At 47.2% G+C, this 26,675-nt stretch overlaps 1 protein-coding gene across 2 annotated transcripts in view; it reads right to left on the reverse strand.

Annotated features, from left to right (window-relative positions):
• Positions 1–373: 373 nt before the first annotated feature.
• Positions 374–26,675, reverse strand: part of Cad87A (cadherin 87A) — a 152,692-nt gene continuing 126,390 nt past the window's right edge. For both annotated transcript variants that reach the window (XM_070524308.1, XM_070524300.1), the window contains 20 exons: positions 24,121–24,270; positions 23,832–23,954; positions 23,480–23,666; positions 19,118–19,338; positions 18,029–18,226; positions 16,656–16,769; positions 16,450–16,570; positions 15,895–16,034; positions 15,684–15,816; positions 14,555–14,847; positions 11,590–11,678; positions 11,401–11,487; positions 10,967–11,099; positions 6,906–7,030; positions 6,105–6,133; positions 5,854–5,887; positions 5,717–5,740; positions 5,544–5,568; positions 5,213–5,431; positions 374–2,281 (listed from right to left, as the gene is read on the reverse strand). In XM_070524308.1, coding sequence (XP_070380409.1) covers positions 2,105–2,281; positions 5,213–5,431; positions 5,544–5,568; positions 5,717–5,740; positions 5,854–5,887; positions 6,105–6,133; positions 6,906–7,030; positions 10,967–11,099; positions 11,401–11,487; positions 11,590–11,678; positions 14,555–14,847; positions 15,684–15,816; positions 15,895–16,034; positions 16,450–16,570; positions 16,656–16,769; positions 18,029–18,226; positions 19,118–19,338; positions 23,480–23,666; positions 23,832–23,954; positions 24,121–24,270 — 2,622 coding nt within the window. In that variant the 3' untranslated portion in view covers positions 374–2,104. The remainder of the gene's footprint in view (positions 2,282–5,212; positions 5,432–5,543; positions 5,569–5,716; positions 5,741–5,853; positions 5,888–6,104; positions 6,134–6,905; positions 7,031–10,966; positions 11,100–11,400; positions 11,488–11,589; positions 11,679–14,554; positions 14,848–15,683; positions 15,817–15,894; positions 16,035–16,449; positions 16,571–16,655; positions 16,770–18,028; positions 18,227–19,117; positions 19,339–23,479; positions 23,667–23,831; positions 23,955–24,120; positions 24,271–26,675) is intronic.

Consider the following 26,675-nt stretch of genomic DNA (forward strand, 5'->3'; position numbering starts at 1 on the left):
TCCATCATTATTCAGGTTGAACCTAGCGGCACGAGATATACCTATGATAACTTGAAGCTGTCTCTTAATAATAATAATATTTGGGGTTTTACGTGCCAAAACCACTTTCTGATTATGAGGCACGCCGTAGTGGAGGACTCCGGAAATTTTGACCACCTGGGGTTCTTTAACGTGCACCTAAATCTAAGCACACGGGTGTTTTCGCATTTCGCCCCCATCGAAATGCGGCCGCCGTGGCCGGGATTCGATCCCGCGACCTCGTGCTCAGCAGCCCAACACCATAGCCACTGAGCAACCACGGCGGGTCAAGCTGTCTCTTAGTATGCAAGCATGTAACTTCATATGGAAAGAAGACGCTGCCGCCTTGGCAAGACAATTTTTATCTACGTTTTTATTGGCACAATACACAAATAAATAAGCTGATGCACGACGCGGAATGCATGCAACCTGGAATTTATTGTTGGGTCGTGGCTTCTGTTGGTAACGCATGTTTTATGCGCGTTGATAGGAAAACAACGAACAGCGGACGGGGATATAAAGAAAATTGCAGATATCAGAGCACACGTATCTTCTTCGTATATCTTCGTACCTGCGCATGTAGAACCTTGGTATGTGTAGATGTGTCTTACACGCAGTAACATGCCCATAACATGGCACATCAGCCTGCGTAAGTGTACATGTGTGTGTTTGGATATACCGTGCGACCTTTTAGTCGCTGTATATTTATTTACAAGAAGTGCTGGTCCTTCTGCTAATTTCCTCTTTGCAGCTACTCTGTGTGGGCAGGCATATGTCAAGGAGGCGTAAAGTTTGACGGAAGCAAGGTGTGAGAGCGGGTTAGTTGGTTTTCCATGACGTAACCAGCGCAAGTGGGGACACAGAACACATGAAAGGCGACAAGGACAAGCACTTGCCCTTGTCCCCTTTCTTGTGTTCTGTGTCCCTTCTTGCGCTGGTTACATCATCATGGTAAAGTTAGACTAAAATTGAAAAAGCGGGGCTTAATCGAGCGTAAGATAGTGAAGCACCTATAGCTAGCAGCAAACGTGTTGCGCCTTTGGTGCGTGATTAGGCGATGCCAATGCAAACATTAGCGATATATCGAAGCGCATTGTAATGAATTTACAGAATGCTTTATTGCAAATTTTAAATAAGCAATGCAAGTATATGTTTTAAAGCATAATGAGATGCCCAAAATGTTCTTCAGCTGATTAGCCACACCGTCGTAAGTTTTCGCCGATGACATCCTTGCGCATGATGTATGCCTCTCCCAATAAGTATTATTGCCAAGATTGCGATTTGACTAATGACCTTGGCCGTTCAGCGTAAACCTCTATTAAATCATAATATAAAAAACTGATCATATATATATCTGTGTTCTGGCGATACAGTAGATTCTCGTTACAATAAAGTCAGCAGAAGGATGAGCGAACGCGGGCGTTACGCATGTAGTGTCAGTGTACCGTGGCCAGGAAATACCTGTAGGAGAAGCGCGATTTCGTTTTTTAGAGAGATTCACCGTATCCGTTGTTCCGCACACTCCTTGTTCATTGATATTTTGGTCTTGATGCTTGATGAACACACCTGCGAGCATGGCACGCTATCTGATATTATAGGAGAAAACGCTTATTCATGAAGCAGTGACCAGGGAAGGCTGCCATCAAAAGCACCCGACGACATCTTGTGAGCGTCCTTTGCGAAGGTCTTATGTGGAAGAAAACACGTGAGCTCCGAAGTAGGCCTCCCAACTGGCACACACAGGGAAAAATTGCTCAACATCGAGCGATGCGACGACGCCTCTGTAAGTCCTCTCGCTTTTCCTCTAAACTTCATTTGGCCAAAAGACAATGAGCGTCGCAGTACGAGGGCACGGACGAACGTTCCGCCCGCTCTTCGCGCCAAGATATCACCCTTGTGACCGCGCACGAAGCACCGGAATTATTCACACCGGGCTGATAACAACGAACACTTGCAAGTGCGAGCACACACACACTCTCACACGCAGATCCACACGCAAAGAAAAGATGAAGCAGCTGCGGCTGCTGGATTTCGTCAGCGAAGGGGTGACGGCGTCATCGCCAGCCTTAAGAATGAATATATCGTCCTATAAGAGCTCGGCCACTAGAACAGGTTCGTTGCTCTTATGAGAGGAGCTCGCTTCTTGGAAGAGCCTCCCTTCTGTGGTCGGTGTGTTCTTCCCCGTGGGCCTGAACGTGCTGAACGGAGTGCTGTCCCCGGTGGGACGGGCGTCGCTTGAGTGCAGCTCATGGTACTCGTGGTTCTGCAAAGCACGAGAAAGAAGCTGAGTGCTCGGCCTGGAAGGCGATCGCGTTCTGCCAATGATCTCTCAGGTTCGGCTGGACACACACATATACCGGATGCTTGAGCAAACACATTCAAAAAACTTTTTTTTTTAAATTCCCTTTGGCAGACAGCATAATTCTAGTCCCTGAGCTGGTCTGCTCGAAAAGGCGGACATTACTTGCACAAGAAATTGAAATTTAGAATTGGTTAATTAACAAAAATCACTAATTAAGTTTCTGACTGATGATCTTATGGCACATATTGCAATTTACAAATTGTGGCCGGGAAATTAGCTAGGCGGATCCATTCGAAACGAGTTCACGGGATGACACCAGTTTCGAGGTATTTATTCCCGAACTTTGCGGAGAAATGCGTTGGCGTTCCAGTTACTTTTGTGCTTCAGTGCACAAAACGACGTTGTGTTAAGAAAGTACGAGGAACGACAGTGCATTGTTACCGCAAGTTTCATGGCCCATATCACGTAGATGGTGTCACCCACACAGTTCTGTTCAAGTGGATATGCCTTGCAGTCCCACCCGCCATAATTTGTAATTGCCCTGTGTGCCATACCGTTATTAGCTAAAAAATTAATTAGTGATTTTTCGCTGATTAGCCGATTATGCATTTCAAGTTTTTGTGCAAGAAATGTACGCCTCTTTGCGTACACCAGCTCATGGACTAGAATTGTGTTATCTGCCACAGGCAACTTTATAAGTTTTTTGAAAGTGTTCGCTGAAACACCCTTTATACAGGGTGTCCCACGTAATTTTAGCCTAACTTTATTAGTATGCAAATGCCACGTATATGGACACAACCAAGGTAATGATGTTTGCCGTCGCTTGGAGACACTCAGATTATTTTTTGCGTTCCGCCTAATTAGATAATTAGCCTTAATTGGTCTTCACACTACGTGCTACATAAAAAGGGGTGTAAGACAATGGGCTACAGGGCAGCCATCACTTACGAGGCGCCCCGCATCGGACGCGGTGAGCGTGGAGCCATATGGTCGAGCAACGCGGCGTTCGGCGCAGCAACGAAACGTGCGCCTGAGCAAGCGGAACGAACCAAAGAACTCGGTATCTCGGAGGGGGAAATGACGCACGCCAGCCAAACGTCGTGATCGGCACGGGCAGAGAGATAGACAGATAGTGATCTAAAGAAAGGAAGGACTCTTGATTCTGCAGAGGGTGCAAGGCGAAGCGTTGTCAGGGGAGAGAGAGTCCGCACTGCGACCTGCCTCGCACAGCTCCAATGCGCGCGTGGCGCGCCATCTGTCGGGGCAGCGCCGTACATGGAACGGAGGGGGTCTTCTGTGTTTGCCGCAAGATGGCTCTGCGTGTGCGGAAAGCGCAGAAGGAATGTAGCGGAAACGCAATTCGCTACTCGTGTAATTGCGACTTCTGTAAGTTACATGTTCATAATTACCTATATACACTGCAGTATAACTTTCCACGGCTCGTTTCGAAGGCAACACCGCATTCACTAGAGGCGCGTTTGTACCGCTTGTACGTACGTACTCGTGGATGAGTGGTAGCGTCTCCGTCTCACACTCCGGAGACCCTGGTTCGATTTCCACCCAGCCCATCTTGGAAGTTGCTTTTTATTTATGAAGTGCCTGCCGTTATTTATCGCTCACGGTCAACGCCGCGGACGCCGACACCCGACGCCGACGACACCGGCTTTTCTGCGACACGAGCTCCTTAACGCTATCGCGTTAAAAATGTTTTTGCAAGCATCGAAGAAGCCCGCGAATACACGCAAAGTGCCTCGAACAGCCAGTCGCGCGGCAATTCTGCGTGTATTCGCGGGCTTTTTTTCACGCTCGGAAAAACACTCATATGTAGCACGTATTGAGCAACAAAAAGCTGTATTGGGAGTTTTTGATGTTGCTCTACAATTTTCTCATTGACACTTTTGATATGATTATAATATTTGAGAAGTTGATTAATGAATTCATTCTAATTATGCAATTAGGCGAAATGCAAAGAATAATCTATCTCTAAGCGACGGCAAACAACATCACCTTGGTTCTGTCTGTCCACTTACGTGGCATTTGCCTCTTTTTGATCCCCCTGTGTATATATATATATATATATATATATATATATATATATATATATATATATATATATATATATATATATATATATATATCAGATGAGAAAAAAGAAACTATACCGTACTTAAGTAATTGACACAATCTGCAAATCTACTGTAACATTGATGCCGTCAGGCAACGAGCGGGAGCAGATATGGTTACGTGACCTTACGGCACGCAGTTGCGTATGCGCAGTGTTTCACCGAAGCAAGGGCCACGCTCTCGCCGAGGAGTGTGCGGTTCGTAGGCAGTAAGGCTTCGATGGCAGCAAATGAGAGGCCATTGTAGCGGAATGCCGTGATGAACGCGCACAAGGTGGCACGTTGTGGACCGAAGGTGTTGAGCATTAGGCTTTTGCGACAGATTATGTTCGTGAGGACTGTCGAAAGGGTGCACAGAAGCAGATATTCTGTTCGATACTGGGATCGATCGATGGAGTGTCTAATTTGTCGCTAAATATGGAAGCGGTCGGCTGCGGCAGTGTTACTAGGTCTACCGATTTTTCTCAGAGTGTACCCATTCATTCGAAATAGAAAAGAAAGCCTAAAAACGATAAAAATAGAAAGTGAACCTCACACCAATAGGGAAGCGCGATTTTTACCCGATTTATACACGTTTAGTCCTGCGTAATGCAGGAACACGTGTTTGTTGCTAACCGGCTTCTGTGTAGGCATTGAATATTTTTCTCGCGTATACACCGACTAACTTTTCCCACCAGTTTTCATTTCCTACCGACCGTCGCTTCTTCGCTACTGCGCAGTCTCACGGCGGCAGCGAAAGGGTGCGCGAGGGAGCAGGAATCGTCCTCACGTCTGCGGCGTCCGGCTCGCGCTGCCTGCGCGACGAGGCCGTGGGCCGGTGGCTCGCCAGGGTCGAGTAGCCGTTGCGCGACTCAGCGCCCACGTGACTGACGCTGTTGCGCCGCAGCGTGGCATACACGGCGCTGCTCGTGTCGTCGTTGAAGCTGAAGGCGGCGATGTCCGCCTCCGTGGTCACCAAGTTGTCGGGCGCCACGCTCATGCTCAGCTCCTGCAAGGCGCGAACGAGTGTGCGGGGTTGTTGCCGGGCGCAGAAAGGGGAGGGGGGGGGGGATGGGTGCTTAGCTCACGCTCTTGGAAAGAACGTAGGACGTGCTACTCACCTGTTCTTCGTAGATCTTGAGCTTCCTGCAACGGGAGCGGGATAAAAGAAAAGGAAAACAGAAAAGAGAGAAAATCGGTCAATTCGCGCAATGCGATTCAACGAAATACGACAAAGCGGAAAATAAATCTCTGTTCACTGCACTACACACAGCAGCGCCCGCGCGGAACTTACTGTTCTGTCCACAGTGGGTTCTCTCTGAAAAAGAGAAAGAAAAAAAAAAGAAAGAAAGAGAGATTTGTTGATATTAGAAGTGTCAATATGGTTACCGTGTTTCCCGTTATGTATTCACACGGCGGAAGAATGCTTACGTAGTGGTCACCGGGGGACTTTCGTCGTGCCGCACTGCATATAAACGAAATGTAAGACATGTCGTGTCTTCTTTTTTATAACTTTCAATTCAATTCAATTCAGCCTTTATTTTCTCTTACACAGAGAAGGAGACAGGACTAAAAGCTCGCAAGCTTGACAGAGGTCCTGCCCCCTTTATCAACTTGGCAGTACTGTACTCAGGCAGATATTTTCATTTGGACACCAGAACTGAACGCTATTTCGTACGTACCCAAAGCTTCCTTGGCTTTATAGGCATACCTGAAAACAAGAGTTTAATTGAAATGAATGGAAACAGAAGCATCCAGCATGCTACATCAGAAACTAGACCATGGAATGTGCGTGTAACCATTTCTTTGCGTCCCTGTCGAGCCTGCGCTACTGGGCTGTGACATTTATTTTACCAAATGCATCAAATATGTAATTTTATCACAGTCGTATCGTTAATGTTGTTTGTTTAGATAAAGTTTATCTACGCATGCGCTAGCGTATGTTGACACAATTGTTTGTAAGGTATGTCGTGAGAGCATCTCGCATGTAGCTATTTAGTGCGACAATTTTAAGATATACAATGACCACACCTGTGGAATTCGAATTCTCCCATACGCGTATCGCAGCGGCCGTAATTTTCTTCTTGAAAAGCGTGTTTACTGTGCTGCCCAGGCCCGTTAGATTTGGGTTATAATGACAAAAATAGAACAGTCTAGACGTTGTCTTCGCATTTTTTTTTCAGATCGGAACATATTAATCGATCAAAATATAGACAACAGCTATAGCACCCTGGCGACACTCTGCAAAATGGGTTTTATTGGCTACCCGTTATGTGGCACGAGCAATTTCGCATTGAAGTTCAGCCCATGCAAACATAGCAAAATTCCGTACACAAGGGAGGCAGTTTTCGCGTGAGCAAAATAGCAAGTGTCACTGTGTTAAGCAGGGCTTAGCCATTAAATTAAATAATGCGTGTTAATTTAATGGGAACATTATATGAGAACAGAAAGATGCAGGCAGAAGAGGAACGCGTTCAACTTACCACGACTTCAAGCAGGTACAACAGACCATCATGGTCACGACGCCGACAAATATCACCACCAGCATCGCTATCAACACAGCCAAGGCCAGATCGAACTCTTGTTTGCTGATGCCAACTCGGGCTGGCTGCACCACAAAGAAATATATATGAGTGAATGTTTATTCAAAACTGCAGTGCTCGGCTGTATCCATAGTCAACCGGTCACTTAAACGCTTTTGTGTTTACAAAAGAAGTGACTAGGCAAAATTGACGTCACGTCACGTCACGTCACGTCACGCACGCACGCACGCACGCACGCACGCACGCACGCACGCACGCACGCACGCACGCACGCACGCAAAGTTTGTTTCGAAGTTTGCAACTGTATTATTTGGCCAGGAGTACATTCAATACAGGGTAATAGCCATGAATAGTTAACTACTTACGTGAATGTATTATTTGACAGAATAATTGCGCAATTCTTTAAAGAGCGACTGATTATATATACCCAGCTGCTGGTCAAAAACCGCGAATCTCGTTGCAAGGCTCTTCCTCGAGCGAGATGGGGGAAGGAGGAGAAGGCAATTGTTGGATGCATGCGGATCCAGCCCAGCGGGACTTGTCCGAGTGCCGCGTTTTCAGCAGAGCTTAAGAAACCTAAAATTTTGTAGGTATCTTCAGTGATCATTTGGAAGCGCAGGGCGAGTAGGGCGAGCAAAGCGATGACACAGCGAGGCGGAACAAGACGCAAGACCATCGCTTGCGAGCCATCAAGCATAGGATGTCGATGGGACAGGCGAACGATATAGACAACGAACGATCAGACGTGAGGAACGAATGATGAATGAATTTGGGTTCTTTTACGTGCCAAAACCACGATTTGATTACGAGGCACGCCATAGAGGGGGACTCCGGATTAATTTTGACCACCAGGGGAGCTTTAACGTGGCCCCAGTGCACAGGACACGGGCGTTTTTTGCATTTCGCCCCCATGAAAATGCGGCCGCCGAGGCCGGGATTTCATCATGCTACCTCGTGCTTAGCAGCGCAACACCGTGTCCGCTAAGCCACCGCTGCGGGTGAGGACGTGAGGATCTGCCGCGTTTATCGTTTTCTTTCAGCCCGACCAAAAGTATAAGCTGCTACTTTCTCCGGCAAGTTGGGATGCGGTAAATAATTGTTGTCATTGCCGTTGTTTCAGATGTACGAGCATCAGTTCTGTTGCCATTTTCTCTACCAGAGTTCTTTACGGTTCCTTTTCTCCCTTCACTACCGGTCAAGAAGGCCAACGTGTAATAATAATAATAAAAGTGTCTTTCCCCTTACGCGCATTTCCATATTTATTAATAGGGGAACACGATATGTTCGACGCTCTCTACAGTTAGGCCCTACTTCCGGTGTGCCGGCCATCGTCACACTGACGGTGAAGTATATGTCGTGATCCGAATTGCATAATGAAGCGAAGAAGGTCTACTTTAACGACATCTATTTCGAAGTAACTTCGCTATTAAATAATTTTGAAAGACGATTACGACCTAGGATTATTTGTGCCTCCATCTGCACGATACCACTATAAGCACCAAAGGCTGTAATATTAAATTACACATTTAACACTAGTTGGTCAACGATCCATGAATTTCCTTCTACGCTAGCCAATCAAATATCACTACTACAAACCCCGCTATAACGAATTTCTCAAATTTACGAATACCTTAAAAATCCCCGCCAAATTGCCTATATTTTCAACGTAAAAATATTTCAGAACTACGAATTTCTATGCAGCGCATGTTTCAGAAAAACGCACGTAGTTTATTTCCCCTTTATAACAGAGGAACATCAGTATTACGAATTTGACTAAAAATAACAGCGCCGCAACTCTCGCGTGAAACAGAAACCGCGAGTGCAGTAGCTGTCACTATCACCATGTCGCAGTAGCTATCATCATCACCATGTCGAGTGCAAACTGCTTCACCACAAACGTCACCAAGAATTTCACGACAACGGTTTGGTGATGTTCGCGCGAGATCCAACGATGAATGCAGCTAGCGACGGTACCAAGAAGAAGCGAAAGCAGTTTTCGCCGCAGGACAAATTGGGCGTACTGCAGGACATCGACTCGGGGAAAAAGCAAAAATCGACATGCACAGACAGCGTGGCATTGCCCCATCGACCGTCGCGACCATTTTGAAATACCGAGACAAGATTGTCAAGCTTCAACGGGAATCACAACTCGCTTCTACGTCGAAACGGTTGCGACTGGGAAACTTTCAAAATGTGGACCAAGCTGTACTCGCGTGGTTCAAAGATGCCAGACTGCAAAACGTTCCCGCTTCTAGCCCAATGCTCTCAAGAAAAAGCCCGCGAATTTGCCAATGCACTTGAAATAGCTGGGTTCGACCCCAGTGCGGGTAGGATTTTTCGTTTCCGCCAAAGCAGCGGAGTAACTTTGCAGGTACTCTCGGGTGAGGAAAAGGCTGCTGACAGAGAAGGCGCGGATTCCTGGCTCAATGATCGTTTTCTAGAGGTGGCTGAATCGTACTCTGAAGACAATATTTTTAACGCGGATGAGACAGCGTGATTTTATCAGCTCCTGCCAGACTGGACGATGCGCTTCAAAGGGCAGCAGGGCAAAGGAGGGAAGAAGTCGCATCTTCGCGTGACAGTCCTGCTCTACTGCAATGCAACAGACACGAAGAAAATTAAACCGCTCGTCGTCGGCAAATATGCGAAGCCTCGCTGCATGAAAAATGTCATGTTGTTACCGTACGACTACTGCGCCAACAAACGAGTCTGGATGACCAGAGAACTCTTTTCCGAGTAGCTCATCAAACTCAACGATCAAATGAGGAGGGATGACTGAAGAATTCTACTGGTTATCGACAACTGCTCTGCTCACATTGCGAATGTTCGCTTCACGCATGTTCGCTTGGAGTTTCTGCCGGCAAACAACACGTCGTTGCTGCAACCCCTAGACCAGGGCATTATAAAAAGTGTGAAAGCAGAATTTCATAAGCGCATTGTGCAGCGGTTGATTATCAACCTCCGCCTAAAGCAGCCGACTGCAATCAATATTTGTCAGGCAGCGGAAATGCTCACAGGAGCTTGGTGGAACTTGAAGGTGTCCACCATTAGCAACTGCTGGCGAAAAGCAGGGCTTGTCAAAGCGCCTGGGCAGCTTGAAGATGACCTGGAGGTGACTGACAACAACCCAGGAGACCTGTGGACCGAGGTTGTGGAATTGCTGCTCACCGTCTCTTCCTTTGACGACTACGGGGAGAGCGACAGTGCAGCACTAACGGCGGTGGACCTGACAACCAAAGAGATTGTTAACTGCGTTCACGACGTCTCCAGTGACGATGACGACCCGAAGGAAGACGACTATGGGTCACCTAACACAGAAGATGAGATCGTGTCGAACATTGATGTTTTAGTGCATGTGAATAATGTCTGCACTTTCATCGCTCGGCTTAATGATTTACCCAATGAGGTATTGCGCAAAGTGGAAGAGGTAGACCCATTCCTAATCGGTCGTGTGTGCTGCATGCGCCAGAATAAAATCACTGATTTCTTCACGTAAAGCAGCTTTGAAGTGAGTGAAACATTTTTATTGGAGAGTATGCTTGTCTGCACACGCGTCTACTGCCAAGGTGCGTCATTTTCATTCCTAGGTTTGTCCACTGGCTTAAAACCGCAAGTTTTTCATTGCAACAATATTTAAAAATAACGAACGACTTGCGGTGGTCCCGCGTGATTCGTTATATCGAGATTTGACTGTATAACGCTTCATGAGGGCGGACACTGCCTTATAATGACGGCGAACAAGATGAACGCAAAGGCGCTCCGCTAAAGTTTGTCATATTTTACCGACGAAAACCTTTGTAAATCCGTCCCCGGATCACTTTTTGCAAACTCCTTTCTTTTCAGTCGCTGTCTTTCCGACCAAATAATCCAGATAAGGATACGGCGTACGCGTGTTATATTACTTAAAATAAATCCTTATTACTTAGTGAAACCAGCTGGTATAAGACGCAGTCTATGCCAACTGCAAAGTGCAAAGAAGAAAAAGAAAGGCATTTACTCACAAGAACGTTGTGAATTTGCAACTCTGGGTTTTGGAACCGGACGAGCTTGATGTTGGAGTCTACTGCGTCTAGAACTTCTGGTGTGTGAATAACACGGTCGTTTTTGTCAAGAACGTGAATGTGCAAGTCAGTCCTGCAACACGAAACACGCATAAATTAACATCGCGTAACAAACACTGTGAAGTAATTTTATTATTTACTTGCTTGGTGATTGCTAACGGTCACCTAGTGAAACTGGAGGAAACCAAAATGGACGCTGGCACCTTCCTTAATTTAAGCTCAAGCGGTACTATCTTGTTTCAACAGCACAAAGACAGCAACTTACGCATAGGAATTCTATTTTCTTCTTTACTTTCGTGGTTGGATGAATTAATACAGCTGGGGGGATCAGAATAGGTGCTAGTACTTAATAAGTGTATTTTTCGAGTACTCACCAAGACTTCACGAGCTTTCCCTTGTCATTCACGTGGTATTTCAGCTTGTCAATCACCACAGTTCCTCCAGTGGCGTTCGAAAGGACACTGGAAATAATGGAAAAGCAGGAGTAGAGTATAGCCTAAATATTTGCTTTACACCAGATCCAAATATGAAGAGCCACCGCTGGTTCAGTAAAATGCTCTTACGCTACGACACTTCTTTGGTCCCTGTACACTTCTTCAGGAGGCTGGGCGATTATTACTCGCACTAGTTGTTCGGGCTCGTAGATCCAGACCTTCGGGAAAAAGTTAAGAGAGATTAGGCGCTGTACAGTGACGCTGTGGCGCGTAGAAAAAAAATGTCGTAAAAAACAAATTACAGGTACGAGCAGTGAATTCTGTTACGGCTCGTGGTTCTGGGACGCAATACCACCAGAACCTTAATGCTCTCTGAAATTCGTCGGCTTGCTGCGTTTTTCTTCGGCCTATCTAGACTGCATGAGTATATAGTACTTTATAGTACAACGCATGCCCAGCAATGAGTGGCATGTTGAATAGCTGTACTGTGTGTAGTTTCTTAGAACAAACAAGTGTTTGGGGGGTCTTTCTAGTTGATGAACAAACAAATATGCACAGTGTATGTTACCTTCGAAAATGACAAATGTTCTGCGTATGCTTGTGTGTGCACGGAGAGGGGTGCAGTGAATGTGACGAAAGCTGACAAGAAAAAATTGAAGAAAAAGAAAGGAAAGAAGGCGTGAACGCGTGTACAGTCACGCGTTCGCGTGACTGTACACGCGAACGATTAGGCTTTGGTGTCCAGCATGGGGGGCGAACATATTGACACGTGTACTTATCTTTATCGGGCGACCACGTTTCGCCGCTTAACAACTGTAATCGCACAGCGAGGGACGCGCCTGAATGTATCCGATGTTTCTGGAAAGTTATCGATGCTTCTACCCGGCTGTCTGTTGTCGCCGAACCTTGTGTTATCTGATTTCATCACGTAACGCGAATGGTGTAGAACTTTGTGGAAGCCACACGGGTCCGAACGATTAGTCTGGAACATTCGACGACTGCTCTATAAAAGCCGACGCGCTTGACCCGCTGATCGGATTTTCGACGATCGCCGACTGTGTTCGCCGATATCGTTGTGCTTTAAGTGTAGCCTGTTTTGTGGGCACAGGTTCGCCCAATAAAAGCTAGTTTTGCCTTTCACAGTACTGCTACTGTGTTCTTTCTTCACCGTCACTACCACGTGACAATATTAGTTCGCTATCCTGTTGCGGGGAGTCCAACTTCCCCGATTCGTCAGCGCTCATCGGCATATGGTCCAGCTGGCTGGCATATTGGTGTAGGGGAGGTGCAATAAGTGCCCTTGTGATTGTTTTCACTACTTCGTTGTCGTTCCTTTGTCCCAAGGGCACGTTTGGAGACCCCAGAAAATCCCCACGTAAATGTGCTCCTCGCACTCTGCTGAGTACTTTCGTCTCATCTCCTGCATAAAGATGCTGGACAGAGTCATGGGTTTCATGCTTTGAGTACGTCTCGAAAAAAAAAAATCTGCAACAGCTGCAAATGCGCGATCAAAGGCTACACATGACAGCTTATTTCATGCGGATGGCCTTGAGTTCATGAAGAAGTCGGGCTTTGCAGCGCTTGCATGCCGCGGTGCATTGACACGATTTTTCAATACTGATTGTCAGAAAACACCGAAATTTGAATTTGTCACTCTTCAACGTCCGTGGATCTTTCAGTATAAGTTCTAAGACTCGGGCCAGTCTTATACTTTTTAAAATTTTTTTGTCGCGTTTGCAATAATTATTATGAAGTGACTGTTGCTTAATTGTGTGCCGCGTCGTTGTAAGGTTCGTGGAGAACGTCTACGGCGCAGATGTTTGCGGTTTCACGCTTCTCGGATAAAATGAATTAAAATAAATGGCAGTTTTGCTCGAAGAACAACGCATTGGCAGTGATAGCTAGGTGTAGCGCTGCGCTCGACCTCTTCGGACGGCGTTCTAACTATATACGGTTGCGACATGTTGGCGCAACTCAGCACGCAAGGCAACTATACTGTTTGTAAGAAGGAACAGCGCCCTCGCAGCTACCAGGCGTTTCACAACGCTAGCCGCCAGTGGCGTTGCAGGCGTCGCGCCTTGATGGTGCACTTTCCTGTCGGCGTTAGTCGGTACCCAGTGAACTTTAGGACAACGTTAGCTTGACGTTCACGGTCCATTTCGCTCGGACCAGTGCATACGAAGCAGCTCAGCGGGAACGCTTTGTTTGTAGCATGCCTGCGCGCAACGCTCATGCCAGAAGCGGAAGGCAGAACGCTGGCGTGGTTCCACCGCCGAGGCGATTGAGCGGAGCGTCGACGGTGCGTCCACTTCGCGCTTTCTAGTTTTGCTGCCAAATGCACTCCGCGTCTCTGGAGGCCTTCTAACCCTCAACGCTCGAGCAGACCATACGTCGACGATGGCGGGACAGCACAACGACGCCAACGGCGACGGCGCGAACGCACCTAGAGCCTCCGTATAATTGCTATCACAATAAAAAAAAAGAAGCAGAGAAAAAAAAACATGGACAGCAGAGCCAACGAACGCCCTGTGAGACCTTGGCTTGTGCTACAGAGCGTGCATTGCCTAGGCTGCCTCGATATCAGAGACGCGGAGCTATTGAGGCACCCTCTCCACGTAGACAGTGCATGGTCGCGGCTATGTATAATGATAAATTTGTCCCAGTGGGCGGCAGAAAAGACGGCCCCTTTCGCGTCAGTTACACAACGCATCCAAACGTATATTGGAGGCCTGAGGCTCATATTCCTACGAAGGGCGGTGTTCTGGAACAATCATTTCCGGCCCAACTTTCTTCATTGTAGTGTGAACGTCACATTTAACGTTACGTCGCTTTTGTTGCCATACTGTCATGCAGGCACTCCCCCCCCCCCCATCCCTCTTTCATTTTTTCTTTAAGCTATATATACCTTCCCGAATGTACGTGTATGGAAGCTCCTTTCGTGACTCATCACATGCGCTTCCTACTAATCTAGGCAATCGAAGAAGGCTACACGCTGTACTCAAGAAACATATTGTTCCAGAATACATAAAATGCGGAATCAGCCTCTGTGCAGTGCGGAGAGCGTATTCTGTGCTATCCGCAGCTGCGCGCTCACCTTCAGCGTGGTGCGGGCAGCACGGTGCGGAGGCGCCGTCTCCTTGGCCTCGAGGGCGACGGTGAAGCGCGCCTGGCTGTACTGGGCCATGGGGTGTGTAGCGCACACACGACCGTCAGCCGATACGTTGAACGATGCTGGTATGGGCCGGATGCCTCCCGTCGAGCCCGGCAGGAAAAGCGTCACGTGCTCGATGCGATATGCGATGGCCGCGCCGTCCGACGGCTCTTCGTCTGGGTCCCGGGCCCGCACGGTGAACACCGTGTCCCCTTCCACGGCGGTGAAGCGCAGCCCTGCAACGGAGTGTTACCACGCCTCTGACATGCTGCTTCTCTTTCCTCGCGCCCAACCGACGCATTGGCACGGCGAAGGAGTGGTTTCTGCGAAAGCTCAGTCATAGTTGCAGGGAAAAATGAAATGGGAGAACCGCGAAGTGTACCTCGAGGCCTTTCAGTGGTCCCCGTTGAAGAGCTCATGAGCCCTGCCTCAAAGTGTTGAGAGCAGTGTTGAGAGCGCAGGAACTGATTATTAAAGCAGTTAAAAGCACTCAGTATCGTCCAGCAATCCTATATAGGGCCGAATTCACAAAGCTTTTCGGCCGTAAGTGATTTTTCCCATTGCCAAGCCGACTTCGCTAATAATAGGTCCGACATTACAATTGGCTGGCATCTGCATATACGGATATTTGCAGCGTAAGAACTTGTTCTGCATACGGGCCCTGGTTTTTCTTTGAAAAAGGCTTTTGCGCTTATTATGTAAGCTCAGCGCATGAATTGTGTCCCTTTAAGCAACGCGTGAGCGGGTTTCTCGATATCGTTGCCTTTCAATTTATGCATTGCCATCGTTGACAAAATTTCAGACGCGTTTTACGTCATTCTCACAGAATCTGCAGCTCAAGTGCTGAACAATACCTCTAGGCGTTGCGTCCGTTGTGCCATAAAGCACAACAGACACACCGGGTATGTTGCATCCGCTGTGCATGATTGAAGAAGTCTCATCATAATAACGCAAAAGGAATGTGCGCAGGGAGGAGCATTTGTACGTAGGGTTGTCTAGTTAGCACAAAATGTGCTTTTTCGTTAGCTCAGAGGATACCCGAGTGAGAAGCAGTTCTACATTTTCACTTTACCTGCGTAGTACGGGGCGTTTATAAAAACGGGCGCGTTATCGTTCACGTCGTCAACGTGAATATTGACGAGGGCCACCGTTCTGTCCGACTCGCTGTAGCTGCGGATGCTCGGCGGGAGGCCATCGGCTTGCCTCTGTAATAGAAGAAGGGCGCGTCAGGCAAACGTGTGCGCCGTGCTGCCCAGTTTCAGTGTTACACGACACGCTCTTACCGCGTATACTAGGTAATCGGGGTTGCTGGAAGCTTTCACCACCAGTTCGAACAGGTCTTTCGATTCTCGGTCAAATGAATCATTTGAGTAGATGATTCCCTGCATCTTGTCGATCGTGAACTGCATGTCCCAATTGCCATCTGCGTAAAACACAAGTAACACCATTATTGAGAAACTGGTGCTAGGATGTCGCACACATAGCGATATACAAAAAAGAATCCGTGTTCAGCAAAAATACGCATTTTCACTCTACGAAGATGCGCATCGTTTTGGGCGAAGACTGTGGGCACGAGGGATGCCCATGTGTTTTGTTTTTCTCTTTTTTTATGAAGCTGCTGATACACTGTACGTTTACGTACCTCCGCTCCTATGACCTTCTGTGAGGTCTGTTACAACTTACAAAATTCACTAGGAACTCCGCCTTGCGACGACCTGCTTTGGTTATGACGCGCTTACACGTGCGTAAAGGGCTTTTTTTTCACTATAAGCCGCAAGTCGCGAAGCAAATGGCAAATAACTGCGTTGAGAAAAACAACTACTCCGCAGGAGCCTCACCGATAATGTAATAGTAGACCATAGCATTCTCGCCGACGTCTTGGTCAATAGCTGTTACCCTTCCAACGGGGAAACCGCGGTTTAAGTTCTCCTTGATGTGAAATACGTAAGGTGTCGTAGACTGTAAAGAAAAAAAAAAAAACGGGAACAGGTCAGCAAACCTTGGAACGAGCGATAGAGACAGTTGTTTGCGAGACAAACGTTACCCGGTTGCGAGGGAACAGAGGTGCATTGTCGTCAATATCCTTCAAGACGACGGTTAAGAAACGCAGCGTTTCAAACGGGGCAGGTGTGCCGTGGTCTTTGGCGACAAGCACCAACTGAAATGAGAATTGACATCGTAAGGGGCTTTAATGCAGAGTAGTTTCCGTCGTAAATTCTAGCGCTTTACGATTTCCTGATGACAGGAAACTTTCAATGTTTAGTCAATATCTCGGAACATTGTGAGATCACTTGATGCTTCGACTACTTTGTTAGGTTGCTTTAGCTTTGCGGGTTCACCAGACTTCTACTTCGCTGCGCTCCCGTGAGGTGGAATCTGCGCATACACAGTGACAGCTTCGAACGAACTCACAGCACCACCATAAACTGGGCCCTAAAGGGATTTATGCTGAAACACAATTTTTTTTTTCTCTGGAAAACAAAATGGGGGGGGGGGGGATGACCGTAATTTATCACTGCTTCGATCAGGTACGGACTGTTCACTCATACGAGCCTGTCAGAATCTATTTTATAGGCAGTGGGTACGGCTTTTTTTGACGCGCATAAATGTGTGTGCTCGCTTGCGTCTATAATCACTTCCGGTTAGTATTCGATTCCGAGTACCCGAACTAAATTATTCATGACGTACTTCATAGACATATATCAGTAGCCTGATTAAAGTGCGTTGTTAGCACGATTCCCGACACAGCGTTACACAGGGTGCGTATCATCTGGACACATGGATACGCCTCTCTCCATGGTAATGAACGCGCTAATGCGGTAGCCCGAGAGCTCGCTAACCGTGCGTCATTGGAAGAGCTGTCCAACCTAGACGACGCACCGGCAGAACCACTGAACTACACTGAAACTCTACAATATTACAGAGATAGCAGGAGACAATTCCCTCCACCACATAATTCCCTTAACCGAGAAGATGCCGTCGCGTGGCGACAGCTTCAAACTAATTCATTTCCCTGCCTCTTTTTACCTTCACCTCTTCCACCCCACACAATATCCATCATACTGTCCCTACTGTGGAGCAAAGCCCATAGTATATCATTGCACCTGGGAGTGTCCACACCCTCCAGGTTACTCCCCTATTCCTTCAGCTTCACCTTCCTCCTGGGCGACTGCGCTGACCAGCTATCAGCGATGGCTGATCCGGCGGGCACGCGGAGTGGCGCGAGCCAATGGGGCCCTGAACTAAGGGCTCCACCCTACGAGAAAGTCACCCATCTCATTACAAATAAATGTTCTCTCTCTCTCTCCCGACTGAAAGATATGAAAGTCGAGTAAACAGCGAGAAACTTCTTTTGTTCATGTTTGCTTTTACTGACTGTCACGGTTTGCCAAGTTGCAAACTTGGAGGCTTGCTCACCTCGTAGCGTGGCCTTAGCTCCCTGTCGAGGACGACTTTCGCCTGAATTTCTCCGGTGACTTCGTCGATGCGAAACTCGTCCATTTCGGCGACGTTCCTGTCTCCTACTTTAAAATAGTAGGAAATTCGGCCGTTGTCGCCCTGGTCCTTGTCCCTGGCTTCCACAGTCATTATGATCTGGTTAGAGTGGGTCTGATTCTGAAAGAGGTGGACAGGCAGCTGTAAGTTGTGAGACGATCTCATGGGGAGATCGAAACACGCTTCCCTCTTCTCAATTTCAGTTTTTATGTAGCAAAAGAAACGGCGCTAACGCACACCGCCAGATGTGCTCTGCGTTGTCAAGGCACTTTTCCACGTCATTTTTCTATATGATTTTCTTTTTTTTTTCACTGAAGTGCATGATGAGTGCGTTGCGAATGGTCGGTCAGCACCAGACGGCATTGCGAGTGGTTGGTATGAGGTTGTGTAGTAACATGTTGTGAAAGAATAATAAAGATGCCGATACGGAAGAAATGACAAGTGGGCTAGTTGGTACAGATTCATTGTTCTTATTAGTGCTAATGAAGTGTTCGCGTATAGCAAATACACTGGACGAGTGCTACGCTACAACTGACAAGAGATAGGTCAACATGTGTGATCACTCATGCTTTGCTCATTCACAAGGAAGGCCAGAGTGGTGCAAGCAATCTATCCTTATATTTGATCAGAAGCTGATGTTTTCTTGAAGGAACTCAATGCGTTGTTCGCTTCCACGTGGTGCTCTCTACCATGTACACGTAGCGGTTGTTAGTGCATCTGTACTTTTTCTGTCGTTTCAGATTGTCGTATATAGACATATAGGCATACGACTGTTTGCTTTCTGAATAAGTTCTCAGTGTAGCGTTCGTTACGTATGTCTGTCTTGTTCGTATTACGTTCCGTCGCGCTACTAAGTTACAATCTCTACACGGGGATGGCGGGAGATGGAAATTCAAGACTATGAGCAAAACGAATACAAGGTAAAAGCTGGTACCAACGTTTCGAAAAGTGGACTTATCAATTTAAAGGCGACACGCTCCTCTACAAATCTCTACACGGGCCATTTCTTACCTCCAAGACCTCGACCGTGGCGTTGGGAAGTGACGGTGTCACGAAATGCGGCTTGTCCAGGTTGATTTCGATTAACCTAATGAGTACTATACAGTTGTCCGTGTTGGGCCCATTGCCTGCGCCGTCGCGCGCCTCGAGTCCGATGCGGTACTCCTTGCGGCTGCTCTCGAGCTTCTTCACGGGGTACACGATGCCGGTCTTCGGGTTGACAGCGAGGACACCTGCAGAACCACCACAGCTCAGTGATAACGCACGTGTCCTTATTGCTAAGAAATTTGCCGCGAGAGCTGGCTGGCAGACTAAGTAACTTGGCAGTGAGGCTACAGTTCACTGGAGGCTTCACGTGAGTTACTCTCGTCCAGAAATTAGTACATCACACTTCTTTACAACGTACCACTCCTCGGCATAGTGAAGAACCAGTACACACCAGAGCTTGTGGTGTCAGCTCTGACAGTTGTAATGGTGTCCCTTCCTTAATTAAATCCCAAAATATTTAATTTAGGCGCCTCAGAACGGTACTCAGAGATGCATCAGGCTTGGATTAGCTGGAACAACTGCATCGTTGTAGCCTGCTGCTTTTATGTGTTCCTATTTTAAGCCATCCGAGACACCAACGAGGACTCGTTAAAAAATATGACTCGGCAGTCTCGCGCGATTTTGCTGAATCAAAATCCAAATTACAGCGAAGCAGAATTCTAGACAAGCAGGAATACCCGCGTCCGCCTGGTGCGATTGTTTTATTGGCACAGATGCATTACAGTTCCCGTGGAACTTTTTCGCAACCCTCGGGCACCAAGCCAAATCTGTATAGCGCCGGTAGCGTTGAACGCATTAGTGCTCATAATTAGCGCTTTAAAATTAACATTTTTAAACGTGCCTTAGAACTTGGGAATATAAAAAACCACAGCAGGGTCTCCCGTGTAGTTACATGTACAGTTTAAAGCAGAAATGGTGAGCTGTTTGGTGAATGCAAAAAATTAATTCACTGCTTGAAGTAGAATTTGAAAGGATCCAAGACCATTTAAAAAAGTTATCTACGGCACCCCCAATAAACCTACAATTACGACAGTTTTTCAACATGTCTTGCGAACGTTTTAGAATCGACTTTGATAACTTTCTACAGCGCCCCCAATTTACCTACATTTCTGAAAATTCTTCAGCATATTCTTTCCTAAAATACACTTAATGAAAACCAAATTCCATCGTGATACGCCGTATAATTCTAAAGCGACACTCTGTTGAATCCGCCGGAATGCTCCAAAGTGAAATCAGCAGGATTTTGCTATTTTTCCACAACACGCCTAACTAGCCCATCCTCTTCTATCCAGATTTGTACATAACAAATTACATTTGATTAATTATTCGTAATCAGTTACATTTTTGATAGTTTTGTAAGTGATCGATTACTTTCTTTATTCAGTAGCGCTCACTGCCATTCGCAATTGCTGGTGAATAGAAACGACGTGTGAATAGCTGCAGAGGGTGCACTAAAAGAGCCAGGTCAGCTCGTTCTATTTACTGTATTCGTGTAGTATGAATAAAGGTTGGGAGGAAAGCAACGTAAAAGTAATCGATTAGGTTTTAGTAATTGCTCAATTACTTCCGTCGGGGGGGGGGAGTAATTGGTCACCGTAATCAATGACGTTTTTGAATGAAGTAATTGTGATTGTGATCGGTTATATTTTTTTCCGTAACGTGTAAAAATCTGCTTCTAACTTTGCCCACGCATCGCCCTTAACATTCCCAACATACCCTCTAATTTGCAGTTCGCAAACTTCAACAGTTCTAATAAAATTTTGTCGACACTTGGAAGTGGACGACAGGAGCGGGCCCTCGTCACCTCATTCGTCGCAAAAACAGCTTCGCTTTTGACAGACCACGCTTCTTCTTCAGTCGACAGCCTAGGGAAGAGCTTGATATGACGCCCGGAAGCTTTTGCAATCAACTAAGATTTTACAAGCAACTTTTGTGATTAAAATCAACCGTTAAATTGAGGCCTCTGTTCTTGAGCTACGCCTGAACTTCAATGTTGGTCCTGCCCTGGACGTGAGAAAGGTGGTTTGCGCTGTGGAGCACGACGTCAGCCAAATTCATCAGTCCCACCAGGATGATGCCCGCACCCGCTCCTCTCTCGGTTGCATCAGCAGAAATTTGCTTCACCCCTTTCTGCTGAGGAACGCAGTGCTGTCAAGCGGATTCGTGGCAACAGATCGTCATTCTCCCTGCTGGCAAGGGGAATGCCACAGTTTTACTGGATATGGCCGTGTACAAAATAAAAATGCTGAATTTGCTTGGTGACCAGGACACCTACGTGCGGCTCACAAGGGACCCTACCTTGAAGGTAGAGAAATAAGTGCAGAAACTTCTAGCGGAGGTGTTCCACTTTGTTGCTCCCGAGCACGAGTCCCTCTACTACTCGCTTCTTTGACATAATGGTACGCCCCCTGCGCCTTATGGCTTACCGAAGATTCACAAACTGGATGTCCCTTCGCGACCCATAGTGGACTTTACCCGTTCTCCCCTGTACAAGCTATCTGGCTTTCAGCAGAGAATTTTGTACTTTCTCGTCGGAAAAGGCATAACGCATGCGTGCAACTCCACCGATATCGCGGAAAACGTTCGGGATCTCGTCCTCGACGACGACGAGGTGATGGTTTCGTTTGACTTGTGTCTCTGTTAACTTCCATGCCCACTGACATGGCCGTGGAAGCTGTTCTGCAGCTCTAGACACCGATCCGGCTCTACCGGAACGGTCGCCGTTTGATGTCCCCGACCTGAAGAGTTTCCTCAGTTTTTGTCTGGGCAACGCCTACTTATGTTTAGATAAGGCCATCTACAAGCAAGTCCACGGCACACCAATGGGTGCCTCTATCTCGGGGACTGCTGCGAATCTGACAATGGAATGGCTGGAAAGACGCGCGCTCGCTTCTTTCAGCCCATCACCAAGAATTTTTGTAAGCTACGTTGACGATCGTTTTTGCGCAACCAATAGGTGCTTTGGAAGGTTTCACCACGCATCTAAACAATCAAGCAGATGCCATTCAGTTCACGGTTGAGATGGAGAAAGACCAGAAAGTGCCTTTTTTGGACGTATCAGTGAAAATAAGCAACGGTGCGTTATCTTTCAACGTTTTCAGAAAGAGTACACACACTGGCTGGTACCTGAAAGTTTTGTCTGTGTACCCTGACGCTCACAAGAGGTCGGTAGTTGCCTCCCTGTTGGGCCGTGAGCCGCATTTGCACGAAACCTGAAGACTTAAATTCCGACGCGCAGACAACAAGATCTTTCGACGAGCGGTTACCCCCCTGCGTTCATGAATGCTGTGGAGCACCGTTTGTTCAACCCTTTCCAAGCTGTCAGTGCCCGTCCGAAGAAACGCGCTTCCATTCCTTACGTACCCGGGATAAGCGAGACCTTATCACGCGTGCTGCGTAAATATGACGTTGAGGTGGCTCACGTTTCTGTGCGCAAACTGAGGCACGCACTCGTTAGTGGGAAGGACAAGCTACCGAAGGAAGCCTTTCCTGGCGTTGTTTACAAGATCTCCTGTGCGGCTTGCGATGGCCTCTACATAGGGGATACAGTCAACTTTAAACAGCGGCTGCGCCAACATCAAAACTATGTGGATAAGAGAACAGTGGCTTCAAATGCTTTGGCAGAGCACGCAGCAATGACTACGCACAATACTGACTGGATGAAATCTAGTCTAATCGGCCAGGAAAGAATCTGAAAGTCGCGTCTGTACCTGGAGTCTCTAGAGATACAATCTACAGAACACACGCTCAATCAAAACGAAGGAACCCTCCCCCCGTCTTACGCGCGGTGCTTGCACCACATGCTAAAACCTATTTAAGTATGCACTTCAACCGTTTTCGCCCCATTCGGAACAAGGCTTCCGTATGGAAGCCGAAACGTCTTGTCCTTTAAATAAGTTTTACTTGGTCGGTGTACGTCTTTCTTTGTCAATGTAGGGCCCAGTATGCCGCCCTGAGGGACGTCACAGTAGGTGTAATGTATAGGAGTGTGGCCGCCCTCGGTGCTCACAAAGAATGATCGCATAGAGAATGATAAAACGGAATTTTTGTTTGTTTACTAGGGCATCATGCTGTTAGTTTAAAAGTGCTGTCATGTTCACTCTGATTACTGTATAGTCGTCGATGCCATCACTATTTCTTTAGTAGACTTTATTGTTTCGCTTTCCTGATTAGCAGGAATCGCTATTCCGAGTAGCTGGAGTTACGCTGGTGAAAACAGTGCGCTAATCTCCTTCCGGCTCCAGATAGCCCCAGCTAGCAAGTTGTATAACTTCGTCTGGTTGTTGTTAGAAACTCGGCCGTTCGGCTTATCCCTTTGCCCCTTACCGTTTTCGTTCCCAGCAACGATAGAATATCGAATTTCGGCGTTGATTCCTTCATCCGCATCCGTTGCCGACACTTGAACAATGCTTTGTGCAGACTCCAGCGGGCTGTTAGCGACGAACGAAGCTTCGTAGGTCTTCTTTGTGAAAACAGGAGGACTGTCATTGTCGTCGAGGAGAGTGATGTACACCTACGAGGTTGTGAGAAAGTGCGTTTAAAATTTTTTCCCCGGTAGAAAAATAAAACGAGATTTACGAACGACTTGAGAGTCACAGGGGCGAATTGAGCTTCATTATAGTTCAAAGGCCCGCCTTTTTTCTTTGTGTTACTGCAGTAAAAAGGCGAGTGTACTTACCGGCACGGAGACAGATCTCCTTGTTGTTATGTCGTGTCCCATGTCAGTGGCTACTACTTGCAGGGTTATCGCGGAAGTGATTTCTCTATCTAAGTTGGCCATTCCCGCCACACGTATATCTCCCTGAAAAAGAAGTTTGTTTTTAAAATAAGGCCGTTGGTGATAACAACAAAAAGCGTCTTCAAGTGTTTCACTGACTATTTTAGATGGGAAGTTAGGAAGTTGTCTCATCCTAAAGTTCCGTTTTATTTCCGCGAATGTTTTGGTCTGCATTTCCTTTCGAACATACCTGCTTATTGACGTGGAAGTCCCCGCTTTTTTCACCGAGAAGAGAGTAGGAAACGATTCCGAATTCTCCAGCATCGATGTCCTTCGCCTCAACTCTTGTCACAAATGTGCCCTGAGGAGCGTTTTCCTGCACTGAAGCCTGGTAGGCTTTCTGTAAGGGAGAAATCGGTGCAATGGGTATGAACACGAATTGAACCGTATGGTTTCATACGGTGGTTTCACGTAACGCTTCATACTGTGAGCGCCCATCCCTGTAGTCCCAATCCGCCGGCTTAACGTGACCTACTTTTGAAACTATTGAAACTACTTAAAGTAGTTTCAATTGTTCTCTCCTTTGGATGCAATTGATGGCTTGCGGTCTGTATGACACTACGCACGGAAGCACACTGTGTACGTCTGTGTATATACGCGCGCGCTCGTGTTTTTAGAGGGGAGAGAAAGACTTCCGATGGTGCCACTTGGGATACAGTTCGTCTGCAGTTTTCCCTTATGCGCGTCTTTCTTTACAGTCCATTGGCATCTCGCAGGTTTCGGAAACATATGCGGACAGCTGCATATGAGCTTCAGGAGTGACACGCGTACAAGTTCGCGCACGACTTCAGAAAGCTTTAACGGCAATGTCAACATGTCTAAGAAGGCATTGCCTGGAGCTTTCACCTGAGAAATGTGCACTAGTTGCTTTTACCCCCAAAGCAATGGCTCAGTACACTTTGCGGGTCAATAGCCAAATTGTACCAAACAGACGAACGCAACGTATTCTTGGCGTCATCGTCGATAAGGACTTGTCTTGGAGCCCTCAAGTCTCGTACATGACAAAGCGTCTTACCGCTATTGTGGACCTTCTCGCCTTTCTCGGCAGGAAGTCCTGGGGCACTCCAGTATATCAATGTTGCAATTATATAGCGCACCATTTTTGTACTTCCTGCAGTACAGATGACCTGTACTAGGAAATACTTGCACATCAAATATTCGCAGACTTCAGAGTGTGAAAACCCATAGCACACGGAACCCTCCGTGCCCCCCTTGGTCTCTCCCCAAAATACACCATCAATCACGACAGTCGCCATTGCCAAATATTATCCTATTACAGTCTACATTGTTACAGATGTCCTGAGGGCAGACATCCGACACTTGACTCGGATTCCCTCACACTATCTTGCTTGCTTGCCCCAACAAAGAGGCCACATTCAACATTTGCCAAAACTATTGCAAGACACCAGGGGCGCTATAACGTACGTGTATTCTAACCTGTTTCTATTCCATTTCTACCACTAGCCCTGCACGATTGGTCAAACATATTTCGGGCCACCCCCTACTTCGCCAGTCTGTCACGCGACGTAACGAAAACAGCAAAAACTGCCCACCTGATATGACGTGTATGCCATGAATATGCGAGATTAGGCCGAAAAAAAGAAAAAGAAATGCTCTTAAGGGTTCTACTCCCTTTTCGCCATGAGCCCTATGTTATTGTTCAAAACTTTGCTGGTTGCACCCTCTTCGCCTGTCCGTCACGCGACGTCACAAAACCGCCAAAACTCACCATGTCAAAGGGATGTGCGGGCAGTAAAAATGCATTATTATGCCCAACAAAACTTAAAATTTTTCGCCCTAGCTGGAGACTGCTCAGTTTTTGATGGAATAAAAGAAGGCGGCCCACCGATCGCTATGACCCTGGCCATTCGCAGCTGCTGCGGAGAATGAATTTCTCTGCGTGTAACAAAAATATTTGGGTGACAGTATAACGTTGTCGAGCCATTTTGGCACGCATGCGGCATCGCTCTGTCGACTCTTCTTCGCTGAAGATGTGTTTTAACTGTATTTTTTAACCTTCCTGGAGGGGAGGGTGGGTTTGCACGCCGCCGCGATTTTCAACGAGCCACGCAAACTAATCAAGTGGAAGCGGACCAATCGCAGACGCCTGCATCGCCCTCATCATCCGGTTATCTACTTTCACTGCTCTAGCTTGGGATCTCCGAAATCCTCTCCACTTGTGCGCTCTCCTCATTTATTAGGTAATGATCAGCCAATTAGATAAGAAAAACCTGTCTAGGTAGGCAATGCTATTTGCTTTCAACGCAAACAAAAGCGACCTCCTATAAACGGGGAGTGCGTTTGATTGGGCCGTTCAAACAAGGCTGCGGGTGACGGCTCGATGCTTGCATCGGCGGTTACATAAACTTGTCGTCAGGAGATTTGAATAAAGTCAGAATGGAATAGTTTTACGTTATACGGCCCCAGCAGGACTTTTTCCACCCATCCATCCGTATACATACGGCCCCAGTCTTATTTGCCAACACAATTCACGCCTGATACAGGACTGCCAGCACCACTGTGGTGTGTGCACCGGCCGCAACTACAATTGACAATTCCGGGTATCAACAGGAAAGCTGGAGCGCCGTTGCAGGCTTTAGAGCAAACTACCTTGTATACAACTTGCACAGAATCCGGCAACCTGTCTACTTCGATGATTCGGTAAAACTCAACAGCTCTGCTGCTGCAGTCACCATACCGACAAAACCTGAAGAAATCAAGTTGAAAACATCATGTGTGGCCGCA

The sequence above is a fragment of the Dermacentor albipictus genome, chromosome 1 (genome assembly GCF_038994185.2).
Source record: "Dermacentor albipictus isolate Rhodes 1998 colony chromosome 1, USDA_Dalb.pri_finalv2, whole genome shotgun sequence".
Taxonomy (NCBI): domain Eukaryota; kingdom Metazoa; phylum Arthropoda; class Arachnida; order Ixodida; family Ixodidae; genus Dermacentor; species Dermacentor albipictus.